General features: G+C 41.4%; 1 protein-coding gene across 1 annotated transcript in view; it reads left to right on the forward strand.

The window, feature by feature from the left end:
- The first annotated feature begins 392 nt into the window (after positions 1-392).
- LOC133141587 (PDZ domain-containing protein 2-like) overlaps positions 393-22,213 on the forward strand; it is a 53,830-nt gene continuing 32,009 nt past the window's right edge. Inside the window, exons 1-3 of the mRNA XM_061262153.1 lie at positions 393-925; positions 17,139-17,592; positions 20,688-20,833. Of these exons, the coding sequence (XP_061118137.1) occupies positions 453-925; positions 17,139-17,592; positions 20,688-20,833 (1,073 nt within the window). The 5' untranslated portion in view covers positions 393-452. The remainder of the gene's footprint in view (positions 926-17,138; positions 17,593-20,687; positions 20,834-22,213) is intronic.

Genomic DNA, 22,213 nt, shown 5'->3' on the forward strand with positions numbered 1-22,213 from the left:
GATGTCAGTTAGAAAGCATTTCAGACCAGCTTTGAGATTCATGCAGTTTTAATGTTTTTCTCTTTAGGTGAATGTCTGAGAATCTGAGAGACGACTGGCTGGCTGCTCTCTCGCAGTGATCCAGCATTTTCCACTTCATCCGAACTGGAATCCGCTCAGCCACGCATCTAATGACACACATTCTCCGGTTTCTACATGCTGCTTAGGAACTGGGCTGCCTTTGCTTCCTGGCTCCCAGTTGCTCCTACGGATCTCTCTCAAAAAAAACAAAAAAACAACCCGATGACATCATGCACAGAATGGCGGGAGAAGGGAAGCAGGGCGTTTTAGCGTGGTGAGATGGAGACAGCCAGAGCCCACAGAGCGTTCTGCCCCTTTCTGGGAACCCAGCGCCGGTGAGAGGGGGCCCCTCGGCCCACGATGCGGGGAGGTCCAGGCCAGGCCGAGCCAGGATGCCCATCACCCAGGAGAACGCCCTGAGCCACCTCCCTGTGCTGGAGCTCTGGCTGGGCAAGCAGGAGCACCTCAGCTCCGCTCCCCGGTGCCGGGCGGCCATCCGCAAGCTGGTGGAGTACATCCAGCTCAACTTTTCTGACGGGGAGGGCGTCCCGCCTGCCGCTCCGGCCCGCGATGGCACGGACAGCGAGGTGCTGGCGGTTTGCCTGGACAAAGCGGAGGGGGACAGGCAGGAGTTCGGCCTCAGCTTTGGGAACATCCCCATCTTCGGGGATCCTGAGGGCAGGAAGAAAGGGCGGCGCAGGCGGCGGAAGGGCGATAAGGGCCCCGTGCTGGACGTGGGCTGCCTCTGGGTGACGGAGGTGAAGAAGACCAGCCCCGCAGCCCGCTGTGGGCAGATCAAGCTGAGGGATGAGGTGCTGTCACTCAACGGTCAGCTGATGGTGGGCGTGGACGTTTCTGGAGCTAGGTAGGGCACATCATTCTTTTACCGTGTGTTTATTCCAAGGCATCAGCACAGCATGTGTGTATTAAACATTTTCTTCATTATTTTATATATCATCAGAGTTTATTTCATCTCATTATACTGCTGAGATCTCATCTGAAAAAGGGTCAGGATTTCTTGATTTTCCTAGAACAGTGAATTTCATAGTCATTTAAAGGGGCAGTTCACCCAAAAATGTTGTATGTTTCCACTTACCCAGAGTACTGTCTATCCATCCATATAGTTTTGCTGCGATATGACACATTTTCTAGACTTGACGACACTTTTAGATGCAGTTTGCCATGATATAATTGACCTCTATGGACCTATGAACTTTTATGGTAATCAATGCGGCGACAATTTACAGTACATGTCATTCAAAAAACCTATGTCAAAAACTCTATTTCTTTTACTGTGGGAACTTTTTTTTTGCCAAAGGACACCAGTATTCTGCGGCACACACAAATTTATTTCACGCAGATATAAAGATTGGAAGTGTGTTATTCTCTTTTGGATTTTAAATGTGAAAGAGGTACAGTAGTAGCCACACAAACTACACTTGAGATGCACTTTAAATGGAGTGAGGGGACTACATCCACAAACAGCCCCCCCCCCCCCCCCCCCCCTCTCCTATGGCTCAGTAATGCCTCCCCACTGCGGCGCTAGCTCCTGCCCCCAGATGACCCCGTAACACCTGCCCTGTGGGAGCCACTGGGCTGCCCCCGTCTTCAGAACAGCGGGCCTCTCTGTGCGCCCGGGACGGCGAGCTCCCTAAACCTCTGCCACATAGCTGACATTGCGCTCCCCGCCTCGCCTCGCTCTCTGAGCGGCTTTGTGCTGCGGCGGTGTTTGTGTAGGGGCGGCGCAGCTCCTGGCACGCTGAGGCAACAGGGACTGGAGGCCAGCCAGAGCGACTTCCCCCCGAGCAAACTGTCCTCAGGGCTCAGGAATGGGTCCCCACCCCTCATCCGCACGTCCGTGACTTTCACTCCTCTAGCTTTCATTACATTACATTACATTAATGGCATTTGGCAGACACTCTTATCCAGAGCGACGTACAGTTGATTAGACTAAGCAGGAGACAATCCTCCCCTGGAGCAATGCAGGGTTCAGGGCCTTGCTCACGGGCCCAACGGCTGTGTGGATCTTATAGTGGCTACACTGGGATTAGAACCACCGACCTTGTGTGTCCCTGTCATTTACCTTAACCACTACGCTACATGCCGCCCCGCTTTCACTCTGCATCTCTGACCTATGTGGCTTTACACCATGATTCCAAAGAAGGCTTACTTTTGCCTGGAATATCCTATGTGCGCTGTGTTCTATCCATAATCATATGGAGCATGGTGTGCCCATCACCGGACTGTAGTGGACATGGACATATTGTTTTCTCTGCTCCAGTCCTGTGTCATCAGTGTGGTGGCATTGTTTTTCTGTTAGATTGAAGGTTGGCTTGAAACGAGATATGCCGATGAATAGCGCCCCCTACACATAATTATTGCACTTTGTTCCACTGTTTTTTCCCACGGGCGGAAAGTGGCAAGCTCAGGTCACCTAGTCAGTCCCTCTCTCACTCAGGGACAGTTTGCACAGAGCCCGCGCTTCATCAGATGGCCTGTAGAGGGTGTGCCGTGGGTCGGCATAGGATCTGTGTTCGTTCTCTTCGTGATCTGTAATTTGCCTGACTTAGCCGCTGTGGCGTATATATTTTGTGCATGCGGTATAGCTCGTGTACAATACCCCCAGTGCCGTGATACTCCACATTACTTAGTGAGGCTGTACATAATTGTGTATTGTCTTCAGCGTGGGTCAAAAGAACAATATGATGTATCGACAGGAAGTGGGTGGATTCACATGGTGGCCAACTCGTCCTCCTCAAATGTCACAGAAGGGAGGAGGTTCCTGGGAGGGGCCCCTGGTTTTGACAGCCCTGAAGATGTTTTGGCAGATGTGTAATTAGAGGCTTGTGGAAGTATGAAATCACATGTATCCGTGTGCCTCCAGAGACAGCACAATGATTGTGCTTTCATAAACTTTGCTGCTTTCAGGAGCAAAATGAAAACCACTGCAGAAAACAAAAGATAAATCAATGTCAACAAGTGTTTTAATCTTATAGTGACTTAGAATCTTATTTATTTTACTTTTTTGCTAAATAAGACAAACATATTGCCAATGAGATAAGTCTAATTTCATGATTTGCCAATCAGGTGAGAAAATTTTAAAGAAAAAAATCTCAAGTGTTATTTCAGGACTAAATGACTCATTTTTGCAGTGTGACCGTGACTAGTGGTACTACAGTACTACTGTACATGAGAGGCACTGAACTGCTTCAAAGGGAGTGTGTAATGCTCATATGATATGATTCTGGTTCATTTGCTTTTCATCTTGGGTAATGAGTTGAGATTAGGAGTGCTTCTTAATGGAAAACTAACTGGTCTGTGGGAGCCAGAATTATTGCTGATTGGTAGGGGATCAAATACTTATTTCATGCAAAAATACAATTTATAAAATGTATATGATGTTGTTATTGTGGATTATTTTGTGATATTCTGTCTCTCAATGTTAAAATGTACCTATGATTAAAATTCTACACAGTTCCATTCTTTGTAAGTGGGCAAACCTACAAAATCAGCAAGGGATCAAATAATTATTGCTCCCACTGTATAGCTGATGTAATTATAGAGTGGTCACTGCATTCCCATTGCTCCCATCCCACAGGTGGACTCAGGTGATGGCCATTTCAGAGCAGTCAGCCAGCGGTGCAGTCGTTGCAGACTCGTCAGAGGCATTTTGTGAAAGGCTCTGTTTGGTAATACTGATTTGAGCATCTCAGGGCGATCCAAAATACCCTCTTTGGGTTTACTGTTTATTTTTTCACAATTCATCATTGAGCTCACTGAAAGGCAGTCGTCTAGTGAAAGGAATAGCATCAGCATCTGAGGCAGAAGGACCCATTGCTTGTTCCAAACACTGCACCTTAGTGCTACAAGCTGCAATAAACAACAATAAAACTTTTTTCAATTGATTGGACATAGTTTAGAAAGGCAAATACCTGTTCTGAAGCTCCACAAGTCACACTGCATGTCAGGGCAAAAACCAAGTCATGAAGTCCAAGGAACTCTCTGGAGAAGGCCACAAAACAGTGGCGAAGCATATAGATCAGGGTATAAAATCATGTCTAAAGCTTTGAGTGTTCCCAGAAGCACAGGCACCTCAATATACACTTTTTTTATACTTCTACTGCTGTAGCCTATCCACTTTGAGTTATGATGGGTTGTGTCTTCAGGGATGCTTTTCTGCATACCACTGTTGTAATGTGTTGTTATTTGTGTTACTGTCACCTTCCTGTCTGCTTTGACCAGTATGGCCATTCTCTTCTGACATATCTCATGAACAAGACTTTTCTGTCTGCAGAACTGCTGCTCACTGGATTTTTTGTTTAGTTTTTTGCACCATTCTTTGCAAACACTAGAGACTAGTGTGTGTGAAAATCTCAGGAGATCAGCAGTTTTTGAGATACTCAAACCACCCTGGTCAAAATTTTTTCCCCATTCTGATGGTTGATGTGAACATTAACTGAAGCTCCAGACCCGTATGTACATGATTGTATGCATGTACATAAGGCCTTGGTCAGGGAGGTGATCAAGAACCCAACGGTCACTCTAACAGGGCTTCAGGAGTTCTCGTGCAGAGATGGGAGAACCATCCACCATCTCAGCAACACTCTAAATGCCACTTGGGGCATTTAAAGGACTCTCAGAGCATTGAAGAAAGATTCTCTGGTCTGATGAGACAAAAATGTAACTCTTTGGGCAGAATTCCAAGCACTATGTCTGGTGTAGACCAGGCCTCTGCTCATCACCTGGCCAATACCATCCCACTGGTGCAGCATGGTAGTGGTAGCAACATGAGGGCAAACATGCTATCAATTTTAAATGAAATATAGAACACAATAAAGTATGCAAAAAGTGAATGGGTCTGAATGTCCAACCTTTCTGAAGCCAATGTAAATCCCATTTCAAGGCAGCCCTGGCCAGGAGTTTGGATGAATATTTGGACTTAAATAATTACTGAGCAGGCTCCTGTTGTATGGTTAAAACCTCTGCTACCTGTTGTGTGTATTGTACCTTGTGGCACCTTGAGTTTATATAAATATATTTGTTGTGTGTAAATATATCTGTGTTGTGTGTGAACTGCCAGTATGTATTCTTCAAAGGAGTGGACTAAAGGATGAGGTTGAGAATGATAATTAGAATACACATATGATGAAGGCTTTTGTCATCACTAAGTTCTTTTCATCTCCATGGTTTCAGTGAAAAATCCTGACCCAAAATGCTCACCACAAGAGAGCCTGTAGTTTAATGTTATTAACACTTAAAGTACTTCATACTACTCTCCATTTTCTTTTACAGTTTGGCACAACATCTGTCTCTCATTGAAAATAGCTTTGTCCTTCAAAGCATAGCAAAGTACTATAAATGTACTTCAGAAAAGCCAGATTTTAGATATATAATTTAGTAATATAATAGAAATAAACATTTTAGGACATGTGGTACTTTTTTACTGAAATGTAAATTGCTTTGGGTAGACACATTTTCTGTCACAAAAAAATATACAGGAAGAAATTAAGAATGGTATTGTTCCCTGTTAAACTTTTCTGTATTCATTTTGGTTGGCCTATTAGATTTCATTTAAAAATAAGGACTCTGTGGTAATTGTAATTGGTAATTGTCTGTAATAATTTGTACCAGGAATCCCACACGGTGACACACAGTTGGGAAAGGCACCCAGCTCTTCAGTCATGGGCAAGCTCAGTTTGGTACCTAACTGCCTGCAGTCTTTTTGGGCTACAGTATGTCTCCTGTGGCATTTCCTGGCACAGAAGCGGCAGCAGTTCCGTTGATGGATTTCCTAGTGGGTTGGCTGCCTTCATGGACCTGGGCTGGCCCTGCAGTAGCAACTGTACACTCCCAATAAGGGTGCACTGTACCTCAACACACTCTCTCAAAAGGAAACATGCATGACATGCGTTTTAATGAGGAACAATCAATAATTTCTTTCTCATTTGTTCTCAGGGATCAGACTTGTGTCATGAGAAGGTGAGACACGATTAGTTTCCCCATGACTACTCGCTACTGCTTATAATTGTACTTCACCATAGTAGAGCATTAATGTATTAATGCATATTATTTATTTTCAACTGTATTGATGTAGGCGGCACCGATGGTGCAGTGGGTAGCACTGCCGCATCACAGCAAGGAGGTCCTGGGTTCGAATCACCATCGGCCGGGGCCCCCTGTGACCCTGTTCAGGATAAGCGGGTTAGGATAATGAATTAATGAATGAATGTATTGATGTATTGCATGTAGGCATTACTGTAATCAAAACAAATGAGTTACAAGAGCAAAAGACTGAAGGGAAGGACAGCCTGGGCATGACCCAACAGGGAGACTAATTACTTTGGCCTTTTATGCCAATGTCTGGGTAAATATAAACAGAGCTTTGATTTGCCTTGTACTGTATAGGGAAATAAGATATGAGTACAGCCTGGGCAGCAATGACTGACATCATTTATATGCGAGTGTGATGTTTTTACAAGGTTTTGGGTATTTATGGGAAATGTTGCAATGGCATGGTTGCAATGTCGTTTTAAGTGTTATTAGATGAGGAAGGCAAAGATCTCTTACTTGAATGCAAATGAAAGTTAATACATTTGTAAGTTTATTTCACGTAGGTTTCAGAGCATCTGGAAGTAATAGAGGCCATTTATTTCAAGTACAGTGGAGCAGTTGTGCCCATAATGTGAATGCCAATGCAAAACCAAAGCCCTGGAACAAACTGCACCGACTGCGTCCTTGACAGTGAGCAACCATTCACACCCATTCCACTAGGGAATGTTAATTGTGTTTGCTTAAGTTTTTCTCAAGCGTTCATTTTTTCGTTCAATTCAATATTTACTCCACAATCTTTGGTTCTGTGAAAGATGCTTGCAAGAATTATCTCTTCCTGAACTGAATTTCAAGCTTTCTATCATATCCATTTTTAACTGTAACTGTAAGTCCAAATAAGTTAAATTTACATGGACATAATAACTGTTCATACTGTTCCATTTGTAAATACATAGTATGTTTGTTTGTTTTGTTTTTGTTTTTCAATAAAATGAGGGTTGCTGTAATTGTAGCCTGGTGTTCAGTGAAGTTTAGCACTGGCCATTTACTCTCCCAATCACTCCTCAGCCAATCTTGTGTGTTTCCATTTTCGCTAGATAGGCCGATACAAAATAGCAGCCAATTAATCATTTCCCTGGAGAGCTTTGGCGTCTTTGGTGTCCGCCAGATTGGTTCGATTCATTATCGTCGTTCTCCTGACAGTGATTCTTTCCCAGGTTGAAGAGCGCTTGTGGCATGAACCTAATGGAATAGGCGGCCCAATATTAAGACATTGTACACAAGGTGGCAGTAGATGAATAGCTTCTTCCTTAGTGATTTTCTGCGGGTGAAAACGTCTGCCTACAGCCTTTCCGTTTCCAAAGTAGGTGATCTTTTCCTTGCCCAAGAGATGTGATCTGTGCAGATAAGTGAACCCCCAGATTTCAACCGTATTAACTGCCCGAAAATCTGATGTTCTCACAGGAAGCCTGTTACTGTATACATAATAAAGCATGGATTTGGATTTTTCTCCATAAGACATATTGGCGTATGATGGGATATTGATAAAGTCATGAATTCGTTCCACAATTTTATTTTTTTATTGTTAAGCAACGGATTTTTCAACATTACACGCTAAAAATCACAGGATGATAAATTACCTCACCTTTTTACGCGCCTCCTGTTCCCTGCTGGGATCCCATGTATGGGGTAGAATGTGAACGAGAACTAGGTTAATCTGCAAACAAGCATTAAGAGTGGCAGCAGTATCATGTTTCTTAAGAAGATGATTCGCGTAAGGCTTACCTGTGTAAATGTTGCTAAATTGACATTCCTTTTCCCTTCACTTCTCCATCCTAATTACGAATACTAGCCTACTCGTGGTACAGCACACAGTGAACTTTAAACTTGATAAAATAATCTCCGTCAAATAATTTACACAGTTACATTTGTCAGAAAGCTGTTTGTCTCTGATTCTTTGTTTTACACCGTAGAACCGTAGTTCACTAGAATGCAGTCGTTCTTCTAAGAAACATTAATGTGTTCTGTGCCACAATTCCACTCCAGCAGAAGTACTTAAGCAATGGTTTTCCCTCTTCATCACATCAGTGTTAAAGCTAACGTGCATGCATTAAACTCCAAAAATAACAAATTAGTGTCATTCTCCCATTGTAGCAGTTCAGTGACAAACAACGCTTTGCTACAGGTTTTGTTAAGTTTTGCTTCACGGATGTATCACTGCATTGACCATAGGACGACCGTATGAAAACGCTGAATGGACCTGATTATTAAAATGACAAAATGTTCTTCGGATGCGCGCTAGAATTTTCAGAACAACTTCTATACTGTGTGTGGTTTTCTATGAGCTGCCACCGATTGTAACTGAGACAAGGGGCGGGATTTTTTAACGAACACATGGGCCAAGCCGTGCAGTTAGCGTGAACTCGGTAGCTCAAGGTACAGTCGTTGCGCACAAGTATCCGTCACAGTCACACGCTTACCCTTGTGATCCTTATAGTTAAGGTGCAGTGAAATGCAGAAACTCTTCTCGCTCAACAGAAAATGGAGTTGTGTTTGGCGTATCAATGGCGAAAGGGAAAGTAGGCTACTGAGAACATGAACAGAAGAAAGGAAGAAGAATAGATAAAAGGCGAAAATAACGTGTCTCAACGTATACAAAACAGGTGAATCAGACGGATTCAGCATCATCATACGCCTCTGGATTTGGAACTGAGTGATGGTGATCACTTTAGAATTTACTAGACGTCCTGGGGATAAAATATCTATTTTTCCATCAACCGAGTTGCAGAATTCTAGCAGCAGGTGATTATTCCAATTAACACGCTCATGGGTTTCTAAGCCCTTCTCAATCCAGATTAACCCTGGGCGCCAGCTGGTTGATAGGAGAACGGGGAACACCGCAAGACCGAAGTAAATATGAGGGCGAAGTAAGAGACGCAGGTATGATGATCTAAGATGTTGATAATAACTAGAAAATTGTTGCTGTCATATGCCTGTAATTGATATAATATTTATTTTGCAGGTATGGGCAACACCTATCTGCGTGCATCTTATTTAGGTGGACTGATATTGAATTAACTTTGTATTTACGCACGAAATTATGGTATTGATCAAAAGTTGTTTGTTTGATGTTGCATACCTTCTTTCATATAAGCTAACCTTGCTTGATTTCATTGAAACACAATGCAGCAAATCTTCATTGACGACAAGATTAATAATATTTTTAAAGAACAGTCAAAGTTCGTTTCAACACGCGACCAAATTTATCCAAATGGCTGCTGTAAATAAATGAGTGTTGTAATGAGATTGGTCACCAAGACCCAATTGAGGAAACGGCATAACTAAAATGTAACTAGTATGCTGATATTGTAAGGGGTTTCAGCTTTCTAAGCCTCCTGACTTGGATTATTTCCTTTGTGTAATGTAAATAGGTAGCCTTGTCCACTTTCTTTCTCAATAGGCGTATCTTTAAGACTGGCATTATGCTATTGGCCATTTCACTAGCAATTCTCAGGGAACAGGTGTCAATGCCTTTTTCTCTTGTTGAATATGCTTGCAGACTAATTTGTGGATAAATCATACATGCTAATCAACTAACTCACATACCATGAATGTGTGATGTGTTACAGTAATCAATTATTACCAGGGCTACTATTGATTACATTGGGCCAAAGCACCAATCTTTCAGTTTTATGGTCAGTAGTAGTCACTTGACATTTCATGTGTGCATTCTATACCATTTTCAGTTATACAGGCATTATGTTCACTGAATCACAATGCTATAGACATGCACATTTTCTTCAATGCAATGTTGTATCTTTTTATTGATTCATATATTAATCACCAGCTATAATTTTTTCAGACCATGTACAAGTTATAACAAAATCAACTCTGAGCTAACACAGTGAGGAAGATTTGATGCACTGTAGAAAGTTATTTATTTTTATTTTTTTTGTTTTATTGGGAACACAAGAGTAATCTTACCATCTTATCGTCTTATCATGAAATAATATTTCTAACTGGTGGAATTTTGGACAATGTTTTTCTTTTGGAAATAAAATTGAATTTTCATTGGCTCAGTATGAATACTTAATTCTTAATTTATTACTCATTAACTACATAAAAGTGTTGGAAAATGCTGTATGATATGTTACAGTAATATTACTTAAATTATTCAACAGTTGTGCTTAATATGAATTCATATCCATCACAATCATATGAGATAAGATGGTTTTTCCTTTAGCTGTGAAACTAACACCGGCATATCCTATGCTATCCTGTCAACTACTTTTTTCCTTGGTCGGAGGAGGGAGGGGTTGTCTAGGGACACAAAGGATGAATAGATGAAGGATGAAACTAACTTGTTTCCCATCTCATTTTCTGAATGCAGTCATGGAGAGGACTGTGAGAATGTTATATCATATTTCTGCATCCCTGTTCAGACGCATACACATCTGAGAAAGGTTTTCCTGCTGGACTTAGGTTTCAGACAGTGAGACACTCATTCTGTACTGGTGGGAGACTGAGACTAACACTCACTCTGTACTGGTGGGGGACTGGGACTGACACTCTGTACTGGTGGGAGACTGAGACTGACACTCTGTATTGGTGGGAGACTGAGACTGACACTCAGTCTGTACTGGTGTGAGACTGAGACTGACACTCTGTACCGGTGGGAGACTGAGACTGACACTCACTCTACTGGTGGGAGACTGAGACTGACACTCTGTACTGGTGCGAGACTGAGACTGACACTCTGTACTGGTTGGAGACTGAGACTGACACGGTACTGGTGGTAGACTGAGACGGACACTCATTCTGTACTGTGGGAGACTGAGACGGACACTCTGTACTGGTGGTAGACTGAGACTGACACTCATTCTGTACTGTGGGAGTGTGGATGGATGGCAATCCCTTCACATGTGCACCTACAGTACAGATGGAGCTGATAAAATTGAAGGGGGCTGTAGCTTTCACATTAAATTTTTAGCTCCTGTGTTATTTGAGCACAACAAAAATAGTTACACCCACCTTCATATTTTCAATGTTAAACCTATATAATAATTTCAATCAGACAGGAAATGCCATGCTTGCTCTGGTAACTCCAGTGTTATTGAGCAGGTTTATGTGCCTTTAGACTATATTGTTTCACTCTGAAAATGGTAAATGGACTGCATTTATATATGCTTTTATCCAAAACACTTCTTCTTAAAACTTTGAAATGTAATCAGTCCCAACCTGGCAAAGAAAAAGTGGCTGTGCTCTTGCTTGTCTTGAGCCCACTGACGCCATTTTGATATGGGCAACAGCTTTACTTTGCTACATGTAGTCACAAGCCACCCTGATAGTCTATGTTGAGAGTCAGCTCCATGTTAACAAGTTATATTGAACCATAGGAAATTATGCAATGCATAATTTGGCTGGGATATCTATACATCCAAAGTCCCTTAACAGTTATTTAATTCTGACTGGTAATCTTGGTGAATTTTACCTTTTGATTCCCTTTGCATGGAAGTTAGTCACAGAACAGCAGATAAGTTAGAAGGTGTGGTGTTAAGGCCAAGACTATACTGCACCTGCCCTTACCCGTTCTGGTGGTTTTTGTAGGGTTTGATTGCTTTTGTCGATGTACCGTTCAATGTTAATGTCTGTGTGTAAATTGTGCCATGTTTATTAGTGGAAGGTTCTGCACATTAATATTAATTGAAAACTCACTTTTTGTCCTTCATGATGCTTTTTTTTCTTACACTCAAAGGCCAAAGCAAAATGGATTTTACAGTTAAGTGTGTTCCTTGAATTCTGTGAGGTAAGGTAACATTTCTGAAAATAAGTGTTAGACGTTTTATTAGCCAATGAAATATTTTGCAAAGAGCTTTTCAATTGGCAGTTACGATACTAGCAATAACATACTAAATAGTTTACCCTTGTAACAAAATACAGATTGAAACTATAGCAATGGCTTGCTGACCCTTTGTTGGACCCTCTTTATAAGCCAAAGTTGCTATATTTTGGTCCCTGTAGTTGAGGAATCCCCCACAGTTTGAAATGTGAGCAGAACACCCACAGTATGGTCCTACTGTGTCCAATAATCGCTGACCGAACAGAATGAAAGTAAAATTGCATTGGTATACAATAATTACATACACATTGCTGCTGCCCAAGGATAAAAAGTATTTATTTTACACAGAATGTACTTCTGAATGGTCTGCAGATCCTGCTGTACTTCTCTTTGCTTCCTGGCAGTAGCGTCGGGGAATGTCTTTTTCCAGACTGAAAAATTCTTCTGGCGTGGAGCCATTGTTTTCATTCCTTTGAAACACACCACCGCCCGCTCCTTTTGCTTTTGGAGCTAAGTGAGCGACTGTGGTGATGTGGAGTCCGAGCTCCCCACACGAGGTGCATTTCAGTGACCGTAACCCACTGAAATATAAATAAACAACAGAACCCTCGGCTCGTTATTGAGAATAGGAAGGAAAACTAAACTGCATGTTTTATTATTGTGTTTTTGATTTACCTTTAATGTGATTAGTGAGGACGGGCAGCCTTCCTCAACCTCCAGGTGTAAAAATACTTTCTACATGTGTGAGTATTTATTTCAGAGTAGCGAGCGTGGGAAAGAGATCTACTGGGAAGGCAGGGGAACTGAGAGGAATGACTTTCCACCCAAAAGTGCCTTCACTGTTCCAAGACTTAATGTCGGTTTTGCCTTATGGACGGATCTAAATCAGCTCTTGCCCTACGGTACAGCAGTGTGGATCTTTGATGGGTCTCGATAGAGGACAGTCACACACTGTTTTAAATAACTGTTTATGTGGGTTGTCATCAAGCAATGAATGTGCATGAGCATGTAAAAAACATGAGGCTTTTGATTGAACAGTCTGCCGTATAGTTTGGCTGGAATTTCATTTAGTTGTGGATATGGAGTCCGAAACTCAAACACTAAAATAATTCACAGTTCAGGGACTCTGCAACATGCATGTGACCTCATATGAGTTCCTGATGAAGACTGTGTGTCTGTTTGCAATAAATAGCTGCAAATCTGTGTACTCCAGACTGATTCCTTAGCTTAGTCTTCACCATCCTGTGTCTGAGAAGTACTGGATCATCATTTTTATTTCATCATGTACACTCAGTGAGCACTGCATTAAGTATTTATTAGACATATTTTTTAGACTTCTGCTGCTGTAGCCTATCCACTTAGAGTTATTATGCCTTGTGTGTTCACTGATGCTCTTCTGCATACCAATGTTGTAATGTGTGGTTATTTGCATTACTGTCACCTTTCCTGTCAGGTTTGACCAGTCTGGGCTCGCTGGAGTTTCTTTTTACTCCATTCTTTGCAAACTCTAGAGACTAGTGTGTGTGAAAATCCCAGGAGATCTGAGATATTCAAACCACCTCATTCTGATGGTTGATGTGAACTTTAACTGAAGCTCCTGACCCGTATCTACGTGTTTGTGTGCCTTGCACTGCTGCCACACAATTGGCTGATTAGATAATTGTGTGAATAAGTACACGGATAACTGGTCCAATATCTGAAATGGGAAACGTTTACAAGACCTCCAAAGTAAACACATTGATGCACTTCCTCACTGACAATCTAAAATGAATACCATACAACTACAGGCATATGATTGACTTTCTCGATGCACCATTCCAGAGAGTAAATTAATATATATAATATATCATTCTTAAAAATGAATCTCTCGGGACCAAGCAGGGTCCAAACTTGAGCTGTGATAACTGGACACGCAAAAGCCGTGTGTCCACTGCAGAGCAGGCCTCTGAGAGATTTTTTCCTTGCGCACCAAATTCCAGAGGGAACCCCATCACCTTCACACAAGAAACGGAGCTAACCTGTACGTAAAATGGAAGGTCAGGGCCACATTCCTGAATGTATGAGTCTTCGCACAGCTATCTGTAAGTTCCAGGTTTGACCGCATGCATCTCTCTCTGGCTGCATGGGCATGGCTGACGCACTGAAATGGACAGTGATATTGATTTCTGTCTGGCAAACCACTGGAAAAGAATCCAGAGAGAACCCGCCCTTGAAGAGTGAACCCGTATGCAATGCTTGCCTTAAAAAAGGATCTTCTTTCTGCTATTCTTAAAAAACCCACGACTAAGTACAGGGCTACAGTCTATGATGAGCAGCTTGGTTTTAAGTGGGTCAGAGCAGATGTCACAAAGCATTATGTTTGGCAGAAAGTACTTTGCATTGAATTATTATGGCGCACACATCATTGCTAAACTTAAAAAGAAACACACATTTACAGATAGTTCCTGCTCCCTGGTTGACTTCCTCACCACTGTAATTAGTTAAAGCTAGCTGCAGCCTGCTCACCAGTGGTGGGCAGTGGGCTATCTACCCAAACATCGAAATCCTTTAATTAGAGACTATAGGCCTCTTGGCTTGTAAATAGTTTTGTACCTACATCTCCCCACTATTTAATTTCTCCCTGAATAAATGTGTTAAGAGCTTTGGCCGCTTGACTCAAAATAATAGTTATCTGCAATGTTTTCTTAAGTTTTATGGTTTCAGCGGAATATATCATCAGATTTGCTGCAACAAATCAAATATGTTTACAAACAAAAACAAAAAAACATAGACAAAATTTAGTGCTTTTCATTATAAACTTATGGGCCTCACATTTCATGCCGCAACAGATTTTTCATCGCAGCACCAATAGCAAACTGGAAATACAAAAGTGAGAAGCTCAGATTTTCAGGAGTTCTACATCTCATCATTATCTACCAACTGACAGAAAAAAAAACAAAAAAAACATGGTGCAACTTCCTGGAGTTGTCATGGAATGGCCCAGGAGAGCTCTGCATTGGAGAGGACAGATTGTGCTCCCTTTGTGCAGGTCTTCTCTAGCAGGTCTGTCACTGTATGTCTGAGCATGCATGCTAATTCACTTAGACAAATAGGAATTTGCTAGCTTGCTGTTGAAAAATGTCTCACCATTAGGTGGAATCTTGGAGGACAGTGACAGAACACTTGTCATAATTGCTTTAGTTGATTAAAGAACTCCCCAGTCAAACATGGTAGGACAGTGTCTGAAAGTATTAATCTGAAACCAGCCTTCAAGTCAAATGAGGTGGGCTATTTGTCAGGAAGGATTTAAAGTTGTAAACGTCCACCACATTAGGGTTCTACTTGTCTCTTCTGAGTCGCTGTGGCAGGATTTTCAATTAATTCTTCTGATGTTTTGGTGTTGTATTTTCTCATTTTTCAAGTATCTGTAATGCAAGTCTTGAATCCTGAGAGTTCAAGTAGAATATATATATTTCTTTAAATATTCTTGATTTTTTAATGTTCCTTGCCTGTTTTTTGAACAATATGTTTTTGCGGCTTGATGCCCTGGTAACTGTGATGAAATCAGTGGTTGTTCATTAGCAGTTCTGCATTGAGCCAGAACAGCAGAGCCCTCACTTCAGGAGCTAATACTTCCTTGGAACTTTGTAGTAATATTCATAATGCCTTGATTATCTAGCAGTTACAGTATTCTGTACCTTTTGAATCATTTTCTGGTTCCTAACTCTATGTTCTAGACCTACAGGGTGGAGGCAGAGTATCTTTCGAGCGGTGTAGGTGCAAGTTTACAAGAGAAAAATAAAAGAACGGACCTCAAAGCACTGTGAACCAAACCCAGAAAGCTGTTTGGCGTATGGGGAGAAACTTTGGCTTATGATGGAAGCATATGCAGGACTAGAAGTGGGCTAGAGAAAGCCAAGCTGAATGAAAGAACACAAAAACTGCTCATGGTTTTAGGATGCACCCTCATTATCTGGCAGAGGAAGTTTAAATAGAGTGCTGTTGGCAAAGACACGTCCAGTGGACATATGGCTGAAGCAGTGACAGGATATTAGCAGTCAATTATACATGATCGGAGATTATACAAACAGTTGGTAATTTGTTGCACTGACAATAAATCAAGTTTCAAAATTCAGTGAATACATGCAAATGAATACACATTTTGTGAGATTTATTACATGTAAAAATACCATAGTTGATTAATGCATCATGAATATCTTCAAATTTAACAGTAATAAAGTGCTCTTGGTGCAATGTGTGTGCATTGATTGCATGGTAATTTCATTCAGGCTTATCAGATAACAGACCACGACTGGGCTAAATCCAGATTCCAGACTGTTCCAGACTGAAAGTGAGAGCGTTGGAATACAGTAGATGGCTCTTTTTTTTCTTTTATCTGAACTGGATCACAGATTCCATTAAAAATGAAAGGCGCATGAATTTATGGAGTACAAAATGGTGTCTTTTCACAGAGTTTCACAGGGGATTAGGTTTCTTCTTTCACTGTTCTTTTGGTGTGATGATAACAGTATCTGGTTTGTGTCTGTCAACAGGACCAGTATACCTCGTAAAGCATTTTTTCTTGTAATAAGTATGAAAGCTGCATTCCTCAAATAAAGTAAACAGATTTTATTTTCCAGAGCTGGGGTCAATTTAGAAATGGAAATTGAAATATCTGTCTACATGTATTTGTGTTCGTCAGCTGTACTGTATTGCCTAGCTAGTTATATGCTCAATCTGTGTCACATTAGACAGTACTGTTAGTAAGGGTTTATTAAATGTCTCACAGTATATAAAGAAAGTTTATCACCTGTAGCTATTGTTTTGTTTTATTCAAAGCCATCAGTGCAGACATTGCTAATGTTACTGTGGCCTCCAAATGTGTCACAATCCTTACTAATTTCAGAGGCTTTCAACTAAAGAAAAATCATTCATTAAGTTAAGGTGGTGCTATACACAACCTAGCTTTTAAGATATACAAGCAAACATGATGTTATTTATTGGGATGTCAATGAATTTGGTATTGGTAGCAGTGTATTTAAATTGAAATTAGAGTGGGGAATCATTGAAGTGAAACTGAGTTTGAATTGACTTGAAGATTAAAGAATTCAATTGAAGGTGAATTTGTGGACTGACAGCACACTCCAGCTCATTGAATTAGAACTGGTAGCCTTGTGTTTGAACACCCTCTCCTTTGTTCCCGCCTGTGCAGTTACCTGGCGGACCAGTGCTGGAATGGTGGGAGCATCTACCTGATCATGCTGCGGAGGATCAAACGCAAGGCCCCCCTCCCTCCCTGCAATGGCGGCACTGGGTGTGGTGGAGGGAGTGGAGGCGGGGCCAGCACCAGTGAGCAGCGCAGCCCCGCCCCCTCTGAGGCCAAGGCCAAACTGACACAGGGCAGCAAGCGCACCCGAAAGTTTGGGGTCATCTCCCGTTCCTCCGGCGCCAATGACAGCAAGGAAGATCCACCGCAGGAGAACGGACTCTGCTCATCCATGGATGCAGAGACCTCGCCCCCTCAGTCCAACTCCCCACCAGTCACGCAAGCCGAGCTGCCCCAGGTGCATAACGGGGGGTCCCCTGTAGCCTCACCTGCTCTCCCTTCTATCCGCCTCTCTGAGAGCTACAAGACTGAGTCTCTGAACACTGAGCTGTGCTGGCAGGTAAGCCCATCTGCCCTCTGCAGCTGACGTCTCACACACTGGACCCATTCCTCCTGTCACTATGAAATGGCTGCCCAAAGTGGATACACATTTGGAGATATAATGGTGTACATCAGAAAATGTAGCCAACATTAGTATTATGAGTACTGCTAAAAGTACATTTAGCACTTGCTACTTTTCTGTTCGTTTATCCCCTTGGCTCAAGAACAACTTAGTTATTATACGATCTGTTTATTTCTTTCTTACAGTTCAGCAAATAGAGATTTGAAATTTAACCCAGTCTAGACAGCACTAACATTGGATTTTGTGCTGTGATCTGATATATATGTATAATGCCAATTATATGAAATGAAAGTTGATCAGCCTTGTAGCTGTGACACAGGTCAACAATTGTTTTTTTTTGGGGGGGGGTTCATAAGACAGGAACTTTTTGTGTATTGTGTTTTTCTGTTTGAGGTGTAGAAAATGATGAGCAATCTCCACAGTCCCTTTTCATATTGTTGTACTGGCAGTATTTTATAGCAGAGAGCACAGACATTTCCAAGGGCTTGTTCCAGTAAGTGGTAATCTAATGACGCAAGCTGTACATCTACTGCAAATCCTGTCAGAGATGTCCCAGAAGATGGTGGGTGTGGGACATAATTTCACAAACATTGATACACTTTAGTTGCTTAGAAACAGGAATAGCATCTCACTGGACTTTTTATACAGTATGTGATATGAGATGAGACATCCTGCTTTAAACCATTGAATTGTTGTTGTTTTGAAGCCAGTTCATCCAAGATCCAATCTATTCTGTTTGTGTCTTCAAGTTGGTTGCTGTGCAGATAGGCATATCGTTTGTAGATAAATATGGACAGCACAGAGAACAGCTGGTAGATGCACCCATTTGCTGGGAAAGGTGACAGTTACACAAACATTAACGTGTTGAATGAAGGGAACAGTAGGTAAATGTTCAGGTCTGTGTGCAGTTGGCTGTGTAATTAGAGGGGACAGTAAGTGAATAGGCACATTGGTATCAGATGGCATGTACAGTGTTGAATGCATGTTATTTTTCTCACCCTTTATCCTCCTGTTACTGCTGTTTAGAGGGATTCTGGGCTTCGTACTAAAGCTGCTCACGTCACACACAACTTCATTCTTTAGACCGTTGTTGTTGTTTTTGAACTGCCCAATTCTTCAGGTGCTGACTGAGTTTGTCATTCTATACCATAGGTTTAGATGTGTTTATTTTCCACTAATTTAATAAATTATTATTTTATTACCTCATAATGTTTGAATCAGTTAAACTTTGAATCAGCTCCTTTATTATTAAAGGATATTATTAAGTGATATCGTTTTATTTGTTGTTTTCATTCTGAGGATCTAACTTAACTATATCTGTAAATTGACCCATAACTGAGCAATGAGCATTTTAAATGTAGATGGACACTGCTTTTATATACATTTCAGCAGAATGAGATGTTTTCTCATCCCCATGACATGGAGGACATGGTCGTGAGGAGTGACTATATTTGATTCATGCCTCACTTTCCAGATAACAATTGGACACTTTTAATCAAAGTTGATTAACATTAATGAGGGCCCTAGCTCTTTTCATGTGTTCACAATAAGGCTGCCAATCGTGGACCAGGATGACAATGAGCAAGCACAGTTCTAATGGTAATGAACTTGATCACCATGTGGGAACTATACAGCTGAGGACCATCCACAGGGCTGAGAGGACAGACAAGATACCTTTCAGATAGTTTTCTGTCAGCATGATAGTCATCAATGTTAACTCCAGCACTTCATTAAATCACACTTCACAAATGATGCTTAATGAGACGGCAGTCTGCCTGAGCACCTGAGTAGGTGGGTAAACCATGCCATTGACTGCTCTGTGTCTGCAGTCAGTGTTGCACTTCCTGGATCAGAGACAACAGGAAGTGATATTCAGATGTCTCAGGCAGATGTGTAGGAAGCCCACTTAGACCTCTTGGATAATGCTTCTGTTGACTTTCCGGTTGATACAGTTTGCATTTCCTGAGTCATAAACAGGTTGAACGTGGCAATTCAAGCAGTAATTTCATTCAGCTGAGTGCTTTAGTGGCAGATGTCTGTTACCTGTTGCTTTATGTAACTACTACTTAATAAGATAAGCAACAAATATGGTAAATCATATTTGTTTAGGTCCAGATACTTAAAGTGGTTTTCTTATTACAATGCCTCATGTCAGGAACCTGTGAATTAGATTACATTTTAATTTTCTCGTGCATCAGAGATTTTTTCCTGTTGCAGAAACTAAAATGTTAAATGTATTAGTTTATAGTTTATTTTTTGCGTGGAGCACATCACTCACCCTGTTTTTTCTTTACAAGGCAGGTGCTTCTGTCACCAGCGCACTAATTTCAGGGTGTTATTTTTAATACTTCTTAGTTTATGTGTACACACTTCTCCCTGTGGAAGTTAAGACCTCTCCCGGGTTGTAGTTTCATACTCAATGGCCACAATTTCAAACATGCGTTCCAAACCTAGAAGATACCATTAAGGAGACATTAAATATACATTTGATTTAGAAAATAAATGAGCTGGCAGTTATTGCTCCAGTTTTATGTGGCATCAGTTCTGAAATTGGTTTTCTTAAGAATGCTCAACGGAATGATAAATAATATAAATGGGATGATATAAAGGGATAGTATAAATTACAAGGGCTTGGAGGGTTATGATTCTTTTCTTCCCATCAGAATAGCCTAAACCTGTGCAGAGTGAAACAAGACAAAGTATGAATACATTAAAGGCCACTTGGGTTGTTAATGAATGTACTGTTTTTAAACTGAATTTGGAAAAAATTGAATTGTTATACAGTAGGTGTAGCAATACTTCAAGCAGGTAAAGGGTTCAATGTCACGGTTACATCTGAGGAATTAACCTGCTTTTCGAGGTTCTGTGCCCCCTTTATTAACTGTTTACAGTACAGTACTTTTTCATCACATTGATATTACAGGGAATGACTGAGACCATGGGTGTCCACACAAGTGACCCTGAACTCTGCAGATAGGGTAGTAAGCTGTTTCTGGGTATAAAGGCTGACTGTCATTGCGTTTGTCCCGTAGCCCAGGGATGGCAGTCGGATTTGGAAGATGCACATGCTGAAGGGACAGGATGGCCTGGGCATCCAGATCACTGGAGGCCGGGGTTCCAAGCGCTCCCCCCATGGAATCATAGTGGCCCACGTGGAGGAGGGGGGTGCCACCCAGAGGTAAAGCGTGCACCCTGCCTTTCCCCCATGGAAGCAGAAGAAGAGTCGTAGGCATTGAGAGACTCTGACACGTGCATCCTGGGCTCATATCCAGGGCTCTGGTATAGGCCTGCAGTGGGTGGACTTTAATAACCTTCAAAGCTGCATTAGTGTACCTGCTCTTCTCCGTGCTGAATGGGTTAAGGCGGCTGCTGAACAACCCAGAGTGCAGAGTGAATGGACGGGAAACTTAACTAGCATGCATGAATAGTTTAAAACGTGTCTCTCGGCTGGAAACATCACATTATTCCATATTCATGTGGTCTTAATTATACATGCACTCATATGTTTTTGCAGCAGTGCAATATCAAATTAGGTCCTCTTTCTCAAGCTAAAAATACACTAGTATTGCAGGAAAAGTAAGCAAGTAAACAAATTGAATTGGCAATTTAAACAGTATATCTCTTCATTGTTCATTTGAACACCACCTTCATAATTAATATTGACAGTAGTCTAAAATAAAGCTGCTGTTTAATATAGTGCGCTGTTTTCTAATACTGTGCTGTATTGAAATGTATGTTAATGAGCCAGGATTCGAGTTGAAGGAACTGCAGTTATTTCCCAAGGCTTTCACTATCCTCTTAAGATTTTAAAGATATTATCAACAAAACTGGTGTCACACAGCATTTTAGCATATTTAAAACTTTTATACTGAAGATACTATACTTACTCAATATTTGCTGACTACATTATTATTTTATACCCTCTGTGCATTGCTGCAAGCCTTCATCGAAACTAGGAGCCCAGATGTCATTGTTAACACAGAAAGTATTGGACAGCAAATGGTGCAACCAAAGCTTCTACTGATTTTCGTAAACAGGTTTTTCCTGGCTCAAAATAGGGCTTAGGGCTGACTTTGTGTGACAGTGACTGTGGTCAGTCCAGATTTACTGACACTGTCAACTCAATTTAACTGCCTTGAAATTATTTTTATTTTTGTCACTCAAAACCTTGTTAGAACATAAAAGGTTCTTCAGAATTGTAAATCCTGAACCATTTGCATAAGCCATTATTGCATTTCTCTGAATTACAGCCAGTTATATCGCATAATGATCAATGAATATATACGTTAAAGGTTGACAGTTGGCATAAATACTGTAAACCGACAATTACCCGATAACAAAATGTACAAAGTGTAGATGTAGAAAATCCTGTTTGCAGCAGAGCCTGAGCAGTCTGTGTACTGCCTCAGTCTTTCATGAAATTAAGCGGAATCTACTGAAGTTAAGTTAATGCTCTATCATTCATGACGACCATTGGGCCAATGAATGCACGGACCACTTCTAATTGTTTTACAGCTGTTTTTTTTTTTTTGTAACTTACTATGCTCTCCATTGCATC

Source organism: Conger conger, chromosome 12 (assembly GCF_963514075.1).
Source record: "Conger conger chromosome 12, fConCon1.1, whole genome shotgun sequence".
Classification (NCBI taxonomy): domain Eukaryota; kingdom Metazoa; phylum Chordata; class Actinopteri; order Anguilliformes; family Congridae; genus Conger; species Conger conger.